The sequence below is a fragment of the Stenella coeruleoalba genome (genome assembly GCF_951394435.1).
Source record: "Stenella coeruleoalba genome assembly, chromosome: 6".
In the NCBI taxonomy this organism is placed as follows: Eukaryota; Metazoa; Chordata; class Mammalia; order Artiodactyla; family Delphinidae; genus Stenella; species Stenella coeruleoalba.
In genome coordinates, this window is record NC_137151.1 from 81,764,441 (window position 1) to 81,779,342 (window position 14,902).

General features: G+C 32.9%; 1 protein-coding gene and 1 long non-coding RNA gene across 10 annotated transcripts in view; one reads left to right on the plus strand and one right to left on the minus strand.

The window, feature by feature from the left end:
• Window positions 1-14,902, plus strand: part of LOC307188267 — a 283,742-nt gene that overhangs the window by 233,381 nt on the left and 35,459 nt on the right. The window lies entirely within an intron of this gene.
• The window catches only part of CALCRL (calcitonin receptor like receptor), a 105,005-nt gene that overhangs the window by 13,813 nt on the left and 76,290 nt on the right, over window positions 1-14,902 (minus strand). For all 8 annotated transcript variants that reach the window (XM_079925201.1, XM_079925197.1, XM_079925194.1 and 5 more), the window contains 4 exons: window positions 6,731-6,857; window positions 3,662-3,815; window positions 2,265-2,325; window positions 2,115-2,181 (listed from right to left, as the gene is read on the minus strand). In XM_079925201.1, the coding sequence (XP_079781327.1) occupies window positions 2,115-2,181; window positions 2,265-2,325; window positions 3,662-3,815; window positions 6,731-6,857 (409 nt within the window). The remainder of the gene's footprint in view (window positions 1-2,114; window positions 2,182-2,264; window positions 2,326-3,661; window positions 3,816-6,730; window positions 6,858-14,902) is intronic.

The window sequence follows — 14,902 nt, forward strand, 5'->3', positions numbered from 1 at the left end:
GCCAGAAAAATGGAAAAAGCTTTCTGCAAATAATGTGGATTTTCACTTCCTTTCTTACTGAGCAGCTTGATGGGCTATATTCCTATGTGATATTTTATCCTAACTGCACCATCTACTCTTCCCTCCCAAAGTTGTTGTGGACAGGCTCTTCCAAGGATTGTGTTAATTGCTGTTATATTTTTCATTTGTTAGGTGCTTTTACTTATTTCCTGAACCTCTCTGATTTAGGACTCTGAATCACATACCCCTCTCTAGAGCCAGATCTCTTATAATAAAATTTTGCCTTGTATTTGTTCTGTAAGCTTCTGGATGGCCCAAAAAAAGAATCTTAATTTCTTTGTATTTTCCTCAAAACAGAATCATGGTATCATGTAGAAATTATAAGTGAAGAATCTTTTAAAAGCATTTTTTGAGAGTTTATTATATTCTAGGCACTGTGTTAATTGCTTAACAGGATACATCTCAATCCTTACAACACCCTATGAGGTATTTATTCTTATTACTGCATAGTCATAGATGAGAAAACAAAGGCATAGAGAGGCTCAAAACAAAACAAAACAGAACTTGCCCTGAGAAACACAACCAGCAATGGTAGAGCTAGGTTTCAATGCTGGTTCTTTCCAAGAATACAAAGCTAGGACTTCTCAGGATATAGCTTAAACAATGTGTTATACATGTTCCTAGTATGTGCAAGTAGCAAGGGAAGGAAATGCTTCTGCCTCTGAAATTTTCATAAAGTCTGCACTAAGGTACATTAAAATTTCCATGAGATATAATAATAAATTTCATGTGTTGATTTTTTGAACTGGCTGTCTTCTGTAGCCAAGCACAAACCAGAAATTTGACACTTACTCCATGATTTATAAATGCCAGGCTAAGCACTCTTTATGTATTAACTCATTTAATTTCTTGTTAAAAAAAATTAGAAGTATCTGTAATTACATTCTCTGTTTTGCAAATAAGGGACTTGAGGCCCAGAGTGATGAGTTTAATTGCATAAGGTCACATAGCAAGTAAGAGGTAGAAGAATTCAAACCCAGGCAATCAGCTTCTAAAATTTACCCTCTTAATTATGGCAAACTTTTGAAAATAACAGTGATACACTTGAGAATAGCTTGAATAGTGCATAACCACATACTAAATTGCAGCTAGAAAATGTAGTAAAATAAATAGAATATTTCTCTAAAAAAAGGATCTGAAAAGAAGGGTTAGGAAGCTTTGTATTTTGGCTGAGAAATGTGCCCCCTTCATCTTTTTATATATAATTAAATATCAGCTATAGTTACAGTCTTAAAGACTGTAATTGCAATCTGGTCTCTAATGCTCTATGAGAGAAGGCATGTTAATTTAGATTAATTTATTTCCCCATTGAAACAATGTAATAAAAGCACTGAATTTGACTTCTGTTTTCCTGCAACCACACTTAAAAATGTCCAATTCGTGCACTTGGATTAAGTGCTGATCATTATAATAAAACAACAGTTTAAGCAATAGTTTCTTTTTCCAAATTAAAGTCTTTTCTTTACGGGGATATTAGTCTTATTACCATCACAGGTGTGTCGTTTTTCCTGTTTGCCATCCCCACTCACTAGATCCATCCTCTGCCCTTCTCTGCTCTGCGCCCCAGCAGGCTCTGAGGCATGTCTGAGGACTGCATCATCACAAGGCTTTTTTACCCTTGGCATTTGCTGCGTTTGGCCAATGGGAGGATCCAAGAGATCAGAGCATGGGAAAAGAGAGAAGTTTGAGTATTTCTTTCTCCTTTTTCCCTGTCAGGCTGTGGTTTTGACAGTAGCTGTGTTCCTCTACCCAAGGCCAGACCTCTTGTTGGGCTACCCCTCCTAGCACTCACCCAACCCCCTCTTAAAGTCTATCCATGATAACAGCTTCCCACTGTTGGTGCCTGGTGTCTCACCATCCCTTATGAATTAGTTCCTTTCCTCTTCCTGCCAACACTTCAAATATAACACCTTCCTTTAACCCTCTTCAATCAAACACTGTGAGTATGCTGTCTATGTCTACTGAGATCCTGAAGGATACCATAGGCCAGATGTTTCAGGAAATAAAGTTGAACTATGAACAATGATGAAAAAAGGAGCATTTTAATTACGTACCAATAAAGCAGCACAAATTGGGCCATGGATAATGTAGAGGAGATGGGTATCAGAACTGATCCAGCAGCTAAGGGAAAAAGCAGGGAAATTATGTTGAAGATTTTCATTGTAATTATTTCCAATTGAAATCAAAAAGAGAGATTATCTTACTTGTCATTGTAATATAAGCTTCTGGCAACAGCATGTATACAAGCAGGAATCAGTGGAAATCCTGTAAATGTCAAACAAAAAGAAAATAAATAGGCATCTTTCTCTGTAGATGGAATTCCTAAAATATGTCATGAAATATGAAACTCAGAGATACTCTAGGAGCAAAAATAGCTGGTCACTGTGTGCTTCTGATGTAAATATTATCTGTCTACTCATACAGTAAATGTGATGAAGTATTAGGTATCTGTCTTCAGGCTTGTGTGTGTGTGTGTGTGTACAGTTTCTTCTAATCTGGGCCATTTTGAATCAGTGGACTCCAGATCTAAGTTCATAAATGTGCTGCCTGGGCTCAAAAGCTTAGAAGAAATTCAGCATCCACATATCTTCCATAAGATGGAACTGACCAATCAGATGTGGGAAGAAGTTGAGACTGACTATGTGAAGAAGAAGAGAAGGGAGAGAGAGATGGCTTATATATCAGAAAGTTTGCATGTTCTTAGCATTCTAAATCAGATCTTTCAAATGTAAAATGAAGGTATATTTTATAAAGGTAACCTGAGTGTACTAATAGCCTCAACACATACATACATATAATTGAGCAAAAATTGGACTCACTTGGAAAATATATATATGACACTTTTATTATCAATAATATCAAACAACCAATAGGAACAATATTTATTTCAGTAAAAAAATATATAGTGTGTGTGTACATACCTCTATATATCTACATCTATTATCTGACTGGATAAATAGGTAGATACATGGATAGATAGATAAGTATCATTTCAGTTATGTTTCTGGAAACTAGTCCTTTTGAATTCATGTACAGTGAATTCATTTTCAGCATTTTATGTTTTGTATTATTCTGGTTATTTTTAAAAAATATGTTAGAAGTGTATTATTTTTTGCTTTGTGAATAATATGTCACGAGATTGTGTGGAAAAAGCAGATTTTTTTGGCTGTCTTTATTCAGTTACTGTTGCCTCTACTCTTAAAATAAAATAACAATTTTTTTAAACAATCATTTTTAGAATGGAACTTCAAAGCTGGTTAAGCCCAATGCCCTCATTTGGCACATGAGGAAAAAGGAGATTCAGAATAGATCCCTAATTTATGATTCTAATTCTATTGTTTTAGTCACTACATATTTGGCCAAAATATACACTGGAATATTAAATAGAAAAAAATTGTATTATTAATTGACCTGTGGTTACCGAAAGCAGTGAGTCAGTGGTACTTTAAATATTTTAATTTACAACAATGAGCAAAGGTTAATCACTTGATATTGTTTAAAAAATGATTAATAATAAGAATATTTTTATTACAAAGGAACTCTGCATCCTCCAAAAGTTTTCTTAAAAGATGAGTCAGTAGATATGCATGATGGCACTTACCCCAGCCAAGAAAATAATACCACATCAAGTGCTGCTTCTCTGCAAACACAGCCACCACAATAAGTGTGTGTAGGTAAATGCCTTCACAAAGCATCCAAAAGTAGTTACAGCCCATCAGGTAAAGATGAATGAATTGGAACACTTTACAGCTAACCTATGAGGAAAGAAAGATATATATATTAGATATAGATATATAGATATATGTATGTATATATGTGTGTGTGTGTGTGTGTGTATATATATATATATATATATATATATATATATATATATGTTTTGGCTGTGCCATGTGGCTTGGGGGATTTTAGGTCCCCGACCAGGGATTGAACCTGGGCCCTGGCAGTGGAAGCACAGAGTCCTAACCACTGGACCACCAGGGAATTCCCAGAAAGCAATCCATATTTAGTTGTTTATAAATGTACGTGTAGAGCAATATTCTAGTTTAGCTTAGTTATACAGAAACACAGAATTTTCTCTCCTCTACACAAAATCTTTCCTACTAATGATTCAGATTTATAAAAGCCAGTCTTCATCCCCATCTAATGGTGCCTCTAAAGTATTTAGCCACTGACTTCAGAGATTTAAAATGATACACCTCCCAGGAAATGTGTGAATGCCGAATTTATTACATTTAGTGGGTGTGTATTTTCTTAATATTGTTTTAGTTATTGTGTAATTACAAGTATCAAAGTTTTGCACATGAATGAATTTACATCTATTTTAACCATGTCATCATGAACTCCTCGATTGTTGCATTCTGCTGGAAAAATCTTAATAATTTTAAAAGCAGTTCATGAAAAGTGCCAAATACTTAGGAAGTCTTGCATATCGTGTGCTACCAGAGCAGATACTTATTAAATAATAATCTAATGAGCCCATTCTTTGTTTTATTTAAATACGGGGTTTGAGGGTTTCATGTAGGTAAAAAGAAAAAAAAGTTATGGTTTTCCTTCCTCTTTTCCTGAGGTCTCTCTCAAAGAGACAGGAAGAGAGAGGTTTAAATATTGGGTAAAGAAAATACAAAGGAGTAAAAGAGATATTTACCCCTTAACAGGGGGAATAAATTTAAAGCTCTCCAATTAACTCCCATCAGCTCCAGTTTCCAGACTGGAACTCAAATATTTAGTGGCAATTATCACTGTTTTTGAAATAAATATCTTTTTCACTAAAAGGAAAACTGGAAATTAAATGCACTAGAAAATAAATATTGTATTATCATAGAATAGTAGTAATAACATTGGCATATAAGTTAGCTTAAAAATATTTTAGTATGTATTGTTTTATGTAATCCCTGAGATAATTCTGTGAGGCATGATTAATCACTAGCCACATACTTTATAGATAAAAACTGAGTACTGGAGAAGTTAAATGATTTGCTAATTCATACAACATCAATCAAAGCTACATCCTGAACAAAATTTTGTTTTCTCGACCATACATAATGCCTTCTGACTGAGGATATTTATAAAACTATTCTTTTATTAAATACATCTGCAGAATGTATGATATTAAATTTTAAATATTGTACATTGATGTCAAACATTATATTAAAAAGTTCTCTCAAAAATAAAGCTGAGTTATTTAACTATGTTATATAGAAATGATAGGCTTCAGCTTCAAAATTTTATCTGTATAGTTTTTAGATACATATATCTAATTGGGCTTCCAACTCCTGATTTCATTAAAAATTTAATCTATAAATTATTATGATAAAAAGAACTTAAAGCATGCTTTAGAAAAATATTTTTATGATGGCATTGGCAATATAAACAGACAATAAATTTTCCAAGAATACATTAAAAGTAACTATACTACATTTTGCAATTTATGTGATAAACAGTATCACATGTATATAAATGTAAGATTTAGAGTCTCTTTCTCTGAAGCTTCATGACAAAACTCTGACTTTCCTTGCTCTAGAGAAATGCACTCTAAAATGGCAGGATATTTGCCAATTTTTTATATTGCTAATTATACCCCAGTGTTTCCTCACCCAGTGACTTTAGAGTGGAACATATACAAGATTAAGCATCCAGATGCATATGTGCAAACAACGCAGGGAATTTTAGAATTTTGGAAATTACCCTAAAAGCACACATAAAACACATATGAGAGTATCGTTTATTGAACAATTAAGTGAAAATTCCTTCCCTTCCCCGATTTCAGTAACCAGAACTTAGTCTTTTATAATCTTAACCTTAATCTTTTATATAAAAACTATTTTATATATCATATATACACACCCTTCCCAAATCTACATCCAAAACTGTATTATAGATACTACAAATATAAAAGCAGGCAATTAAAAAATCTCAAATATATGCTTGCTATTTATGGAGATATTTTAATTTAAATATAGCTTACATATGCATATAACTTGCATAAAATAGATAAAATTGTATTGTAAATGTCAGGTTATATTTTTAAAATATAGCTTTTGTATTGTGATAGTCTCTGTGCTTATTTTTGTGTATCTTTTTATATTTATCCTAAAACCTGTGCTTCCAAAGGGATTGTAAGGGAACAATTTACAAATATTTGCTGAGACAGTTAGGATTTGGTAGAGCACTTGAAAAATTTTATGTTGATAAAGTTCAATATTATATAGGCATCATTCATTTTCCCTGGTTTTATTAACTCTTTAAAGTCAGCCTGATACCAAACATATAATTTAAATTAAATTTTCCATTTTCACGTGCTGCCTTTCTCTAACTGCACAGTTAGTTGCTTTGCTTGATTTTTTTAAAATTTGATTGAGGAAATGTTATGTCCCACCAGCAGTAAGACTCTAACCATAAATGAGGTGAAGACATTTAACATGTATAGGTAACTGAAACAAAGAAATTACTCTTCCTTTTGTTATTCAATATTTATAACTTGGGGAATATTGAGATATATTTACCTTTCTAAATTGGAATATAGCTACATATACATACTCTTTATATGGCAGACATAAAATATACATATATTAGTACTTAATTACACACATATACATGTATCTACCCCTGCCCCCCACCTCTCCTATTTCTTCCCCACTAACCCCTTGAACCTAAACTTCATTTTACTTACAGGATTTGTGGCCACTAAGGGCTGGTTGTTGGCCACTGCAGTGAGATGAATGATTATTACAATAGAGTTACAAACGAAAGAGAAGAACAAATTTTTGTGCAAGGTAATTCTTTGGCAACTTAGGCTCCTGAAAGGCAAGAGAAACCAAAGTGTGCTGACATCATAAAATGTTTCCACATTTTGTATTAATAATCATTCAAATAAGATACATTCACAATTCATAGCAGCTGCTCCAAATTTGGAAGAATTATTTTTTCTCCCCAAGATTTACTCATGATAAAATTTTAATTGGGGAAAATCTATAATTCCTTAAAGCATAGAGACACATGAGTTGCTTCAGTACATGTAAACATATATAAGGAAAGGAAATTTGTCTGTACAAGGCCTCTACATAAATTTCTTCCCTTAATCTCTCATCATGATTAATATTCTAATTCATTCTGAAGATGTAGAAACTGAAATTCAGTGAAAATAGATAATTGATCAAAAAATCATGCAGCTAATTAATTTGAAAACTTTGGATTTGTCATCAGATTCTCATATAGATAATGGTCTTTTCATTATACCACATAGGCTGTTCTATTTATATAGCCTGTTTATGGTTATTTATGGTTGTTCTGTTTATATAGCTCCTATGTGGTAGTGGTGATTATGTAGACCAATCATGAGAAAAATAACATTGTACTTAGAAGAAATGAGTTGATAAAAATATAGATTTAGCAACCAATGAGGTTTGCTCAGCTTCACTGAATTTTTTTCCAATTGGCCCAGCCATGCATAAGATATAAAAATATTACCTCCTTTTACTGAAGGTCCTCATGTGTAAAACAAAATTTTAAAACTGCCTAAATGGAGTTCATATAGAAATAGATTTCAGGAGCAGATGTCATTCGTGACAAGTAATGCTGGTCTTCAGATTGAATCCACATCTGCTCTACAAGATTGTATATGACTGCCTTACCCATGATCAAAGACCAATTTAAGTACTACCTCTTCTATGAAGCATTATTCAATGGCTTATTATGGGTAAAGTTTTAAAATAATATAAAGGAACCCATTTGAAACTGAACACTTAATATCAAAACAAAACATATGTAGGAAGACATGAGGAATCATTTCATTACAAAGAGTTAAAAGCTCATTTTGGGTTTTACACAGTTATACAATTAATATGATCAACCTAGATAATCTGCCTTATATAACTCAAATCAATGACTTCTACTTTGGAAACTTTGAGATTTTAACCTAGTTTTATCACTATATCACCTTATTTTAAATAGAATATGTGCCCAGGATATTATAGTTAGGCTGGGATGCCAAGGTTTTCTATATTTAAAATGCAAAGTTTAGGCTATATTGTCTCTGAAATTTCTTGCAGCTAAAGGTCTGTGATCGTGTATATAGCTCTAGTATTTTAAAGGATCTGAAAGTGAATCCAATCCAAATCAAAATTTATGGAATTTCAATACATGCCTTTCACAGAAGTAGATGCTATCAGGGAAACGTCTTTGAAAGGCTTCATGAACAAGACGGCCCTCAGATCAATCATTGTGTGTGAGATAGTCATATACCAACAGTTGTGAAGTCCAGATGGAGTCCATCAAAATAGAAACAGCTGAGAGTTGCTAGTATTTTCATATTAGAGAGTCTTTAACTTGACTTGACTTTGCAGTGCATGACAGTAGTGAGAAGCAGGCAGGGATCAAGGAACAGTGTAAAAATGATACTCTATAGAGAAGAAGAATCTTTGAAAGTTTTTGAATTAAGGAGTATCATGAGTTCTGCTCTTTAACTGAAGTCAACATTGAGGCAAAGATGGCTCTATTTTTGATAAAATGCCACAGCAGTGACACGAGTGCTTGTGTTTACTGAGAGTGAAGAGAATTAATGAATATGAGGAGAGGTCTAATAAAAAATATTCTTTTCAAATCATTTATACATATTATGTGTAGTTTATTTCTTATAATTTATCACTCTTCTGTGTTGAAAATTATGAACACATAAAATTTGTCAACATGGTCTTATTTTAAAATGCCTGTCTTGGGCTTACCCTGTGTCTATGGAGTGCCAACTATTGTTTAGGGAAAAACTGCTTATCCATGCAATTATAAAACACCCATGCCCTTTTTTAGTAACAGAATTTAGATAACTCAGCTTCCATCATGGGAAAAAAAATAAAATGTTTTCCTTAACTGGGTTGTTTTGCCCTTTTCTGCTGAACACACTTATATCCAGGTCCATTGGTTAAGACATATATACATAAACAAAATTTCATATTTTTCAAATTATGACCAAAAGACTAGGAGGGTTTGCTTACAGAGCAAGTCAGAAATATTTGTAAAGAGTAAATTGGAATGCAGGAAAACAAACATTGAAGAAGGCTTTCAAAAATAGCAATTCATTGTAGAAGTAAGAGCTGAAAGATATGAACTGAGGAACATAAAACAAACAGCATTTATATAATAACTGTTGATATTTATAGTATTCACATGTGAAAAGATTGAAAATACGTAAAATAAAAGGCCAACTAGTTAGTTGAAAAACCAGTTTAATTTTCCTTGTGTTCATTTAAACTTCCTTCTCTTCTCTATGATAGTCTGTATTTCTGTTCCTCTGAGAATCCCCTCTTTTCTAATGACTCTGCTCCCACCTCAATCTTGCTTGAAAGTTAAAGACTTAAAAATGAGCTGCTGGATGTAGAGAATGGACTTGAGGACACGGGGAGGGGGAAGGGTAAGGTGGGTAAAGTGAGAGAGTAGCATTGACATATATACACTACCAAATGTAAAATAGATAGCATATATGTACACGTATAGCTGATTCACTTTGTTATATAGCAGAAACTAACACACCATTGTAAAGCAATTATACTCCAATAAAGATGTTAAAAAAAAAATGAGCTGCTGGTATCTATTCTCTTCTAAAGATGTAATTATTGTGACTACAGTCACCAAAAAAATGGTTTCTTATTCTCTTACTATGTGATAAAAGAATATACCATATTTCCCTCTTTTAGACCCAAACAATGCCATATTATGGGCAAAATTTTGAAATGATAGAGTGAAATTCTATGGTAAATGAATTTTTGAATGCCAAAACCAAACAAATACTTAAGAGGACACATGAAATCATTTCAATAGCCACATGAAGCTTATTTTGAGTGTTATACAAAATTATCCAAGTAGTATGGTCAACATAGATAATCTACCATATATGACTCAAACCATATACTTCTGCATTAGGAACCCTGATATCCTGTTTAGCTGTCTATATCGTTGTAGCATACTGAACCACTGCCAAATCATTTCAGTTTGTGTTGTGTAAAATAAGTCCTACTCTCTACAATACTAGACTATAGTTTTGGTTTCTTCGATTTTTTCCTCCAGGTTCTGTGTAACTTAAATGTAGACAGATGCCATCTGACATGTTTTTTCTCAATGTCTAGTGGTAAAAATGGTTCAGATTTTTCTAGTGATGAGTATTGTTTTCTTTTAAACATATTCATTAATACGTATAAGTACATTAAGCCAAATAAAATAAACTTGAAAATGAAAACCAAAATATGTACTTGGTAAACACACTGGTTTGCTTAAATGAAATACTAAAATATTTTGCTATTTTTTCAAATGTTAATCTGCAACCAATTTAACCTATCCTAAATTCTTTAATGTGATTATTTATTCAAAATATTTTAAAAGTTGTTTTATAGGCTTATAGAATGTTTTACAAAAATCTCTGTCTGCTTTCTTTAAATGTTATCCTAGCATAACCATAGAATAGAAAATGTGGTTTGTGGGTCTGGATTGTTTCCATTTCATATTCTCTACATATAATTATTTTAGAACACTATTTCAATATGCAATTTTGACAAGCAGAGTAATAGAGGCAGTTGGCATAAGTGTAGCAGCAAAACAATTACATTCCATGTGTAATGTAACCATGCCTTTCAATTCTCTTTTTGTGCCACCTACTGAAAGTGTGACTTTGGACAAGTTATTTAAAAACTCTAATCCTCAGTTTCAGTTTCCTTTTCTGTAATATAGGGATAACAATAGTACTTCATAGGATTGGCTGGAAGGTTAAATGAGTTAAATCATGTCTAGTGCTAAGCGTAATATCTAACCTATAGTGAACATTCCAAGTTAACTATTATTTTTAACATAGTTTTCATGCGGTTAATTTTAATCAAATTCTCTAATGGTTTTCTCTCACAAACAATAAAATAGCATCAAGGTTCGTGTCAGTAATATAAAACTGCCCATGTTTTAAGTAACGCAATGATACATTGTCATCTTTTTGTTACAAAACACAAGAATTCAGCATCAGAAAGATAATTTCCATGTGATGAAGGGCAATAGATCAAGCAACCTAAATTATCTTCCCAAGGAGTTGTCTGCAAATTTCCACTTTCCTTATCATGCTGATGCCAGGTATTATGCTGCTCCATATTCAAAGTTCTGCCACAGTATAGACAAAATACTTGCCTTTGATTCCCATTTGGTTTTGACATGAGGTCGAAATTTCCAAATTACTTTCCTCAGTACTAATCCTGAGCAAAACTAGTCATGGAAGGAGGAAATACAAGCAATAAAAGAATAGCCCACTCTACAGTGTACTACTTCCTTATGCTAGTTTATCTAATTTAATTTCCAAATGCTCAGCTTTTTCCACAAGAAAACACAAATCATGTATCCGAAAGGAAAGCCTGTGCCAATAGGAACACTGCCAAAAACAACAGGCAGAAAGCAATAAATGTATTAAAAGAATAAGCAGTATGGCTATCTTTTGTCTACTGGCAATGGAACTTTGAGTTGATGGAATCACCTGGTTATGTGACACAAAGTAGACATAACCTCTAGCATTAGCTCTCTTTTGGAGGCTGCTGGTGATCCATTCAGCCAGATTAGAAAGAGTCCAAGAGTGTTTCAACCAAGGTGCTCAGTCAAGTCCTGCTAGAGAGGAAATGGTTGCCCTTCCTCTATCATGCTCTCTCCTCCACTGCCCATGCCTTTCAAAGTTGCTCATTTAATATTACATATAAATACAGGCTGCATAAGGAAGAGACCTGCTCATTTTATGTGGCCAAATGGTTTGCTCTCATGTGTGAATTGCCCCAGTGCAAGTGTGCTTCTTGGTCTCCTAATGGGCAGAAAACCAGAGAAGAAATAGTCTGGCTTTCTGAATGCCTGTGATTCTTATGCTCTTAAAAAAAAAAAAAAAAAAAAAAATCCCAAAAAGCAATACCGACAAACAACCCTTTTAGAGATAAAATTCATAATAATAGCATACACCATGATATTGAGGCTTTACAATATCCCAGGTGCAGAGATAAGTACTCCACATTCATTATCTCATTTAACAACCCCTTGAAATATCATTATCCTTTAATAAAATTGAGGTAAGCTGCTCCAGGTCACAATCCTATTAAGTGATCTTTTGAATTTGAACGTTTAAGTTTTTAATAAAGTATCAATAATAAGGCTTTTGTCTCCTTTAATATTCATTTAGTCACATAACTATTTTTGATGCATAATAATATATTGTCACTGTTTCTAGATACTGGGGAAACAGTTGTGAACAACACAGAGCAAGATCCTGATCTCATGTTACTCATGGGACAGTGGAGGGTAAATAGACACATATATTACATAAAGTAATTCTACATAGTGTTATATGCTTTTTAGAAGTTAAAATAGAATTAGGAGATAGGCAAAGACTGTGGCAAGAGTGAGGGGAATACTCCAGATAGAACTGAAACAGAAGATAGGGAAGGAAAGCATTTCAAGCAAAGAGAGCATCCTGTGTCGAACATTTTTTTTAAAAGTTAAAGCTTAAGGTTTTTGAGGGACAAGAAGGACAGACAATGTGAATAAAGCATAAGGCAAAACTCTACACTGTTTTTTTTTCCATACTAAATGAGGAAAATTAAATTTAAAGAACATAACTTACTAAATGACTTTTTGATTCTGCAGCTCTTACTCTTACGTTACATCTTAATGTTCCATCAGCAAATGTTAGCAATGTAATATCCAGTCATTCTTGGGTTTTGTTTTTCCCTAACTACTAAAAAGATGCTACAGTTGGGAGGGTTTACTTTGCTTTGCCTTCTCCTCATATATAGTCATATCAGTGGGTATGGTCTAGGAAAATAAACTATGTCTGCAAGAGTAGGAAACCAGATTGCAAAACATATTATGATTTGGGGAAGAAAGATGTTATATTATTTGTGTTATCTATTTCAAATTACAAAATTTTAATCCATTCTAGTAACTGTATAGTTTTTACACCAAGCAGCGGATCATTAGCATTCTTAAAATAATTTGTCATTTTGTTCCCATGAAAATTCAGTTATGCTTAAATAGTACTTACATTTAAATATACGTTATAAATACACTTATAAAGAAGTTGCATATTTATTAGAAAAATCAACATAAATATGTAATCTTTAACATTTAGTTATAGTTTAAATAATAAATTTACTCTTTAAAATAAGTCCAAATTCTTTAATTCAGTTATATTTCCATACTTGGGACTCTTCTCCATAAACCAGTAATAGCAATTACATTATAGAGGAACTGGATTTTGTTAGAGTAAACCCATTACTTCTTGCACCAGTTTGTTCTGATTTAAATCTGATACTCTAATGTAGAAATGCAATGCTTTTATTATATAATTACAGTGGACATATTTAAAAAGCTTTCCAGCCAAGACTCGCATTCCTGAATAGGTATGCTTTCAGCTCTCATCACGTTCATTTGAGAGGGAAGGATGTTTCAGCACATTGATTAAATTCATTATTTTGGAAGTAGACTCAGTGAGTATGCTCTAATAAAACATTATATGAAAAACTATAACTAACAATATCCAGTGTTAAGCTGAACGAAGTCTAGAATACATACAATAGAATAGAATGTATCTCAGAACTGTAGTGCACAACAGACTTACAATGAATGCACTCTTACAAGAGTGGAGAAAGCAAGGGTGGTCCTGGGTAGGCACTCAGGTATGTTATTCAAGGATCGCTACGTGACTATTTCTGAACTCAGCCATTGTCAGACTTCTGACAGTGCAGATTTGCCAGGTTTTAAACAACTTATTTAAGTGATAGCTCTGATTTGCAAATACAGGGACATCAGAACATGATTTGTAGATAAGACTCTCTATTCTCTGTTTCAATGTAGGATTTCTTTAAATAGTTAGCTTTATTTGAAACCAATTTAAAGATTGAATCATGAACAGTTTTCAGGAGAATAGTTATAGCTTAAAGAAGAAAGCCATACTTGTTCTAATTCAAGAGATATATGAAGAAACTGGAAATGAGAGAAAGGTTCACAATATTGATTGAATATTTTCAAATATGATTTTAAAAAAAGAAAGGTGAGAATTTCTGTCACTTGTCCTGAAAAGCAGAAATATAAGCATTAAAGGATCATTTTATTAAGTTGAGAAATAGATGTTTTGCTGAATTTTATTCAGGACTACCGAGAAATATCATCTTCTATATAGTTGTAAATATGCAACTTGGCTTTAAAATTATTTAGAATCACTGTCTGAAATGTCAGCAAAATTAAGATGGTTTAAAAAAAAAGAACTACCTTCTTCCCCATGCAAGTTACGTGTGCTCTTTTATGTGCAAGAATATGGAGCCTTTTGTCTGGGTTGCAAGTAAGAGCGAGATTTGCTATGCTCTCAGATTTTAAACAGTAATTAAAATATAATTTATAATTAATTCTGGTAAAGCTTATTTATTTTTTTTATCTAAAGGGTTCTGCTTTGTTTTTCCAAGGATCATTATGAGTAAGAGTCATTGCCTCTTAGGGCTTGGCAAATCCCAAATTTCTGTCTCTCTCTCTTCCCCTCCCTTTCTGTTCCCTTTCCTTTTATTTCCCACTCTCTTTCCTTAATTGGCTCTAATATAAAACTGAAGTATATCTGGTAAATAGTGTTTCGTGTTCTCTGCTTCTAATTTAAAGCATGGATGAGTAGTAGACTTTTCTTTTCTCTCTCTAAATAAAAAATAACAAACAGTACCCTAAATCAACTTTTTGTATGGTCTTGGTTTTTATTAGGATGGATCAGTGACCCTCACTCAATTAACAAATGAAAAAAATAGTTGCCTCTACCCTAGACTAAGCAAGAATGACTGCAGCATGAGGAACTGGGTTCAGAAGC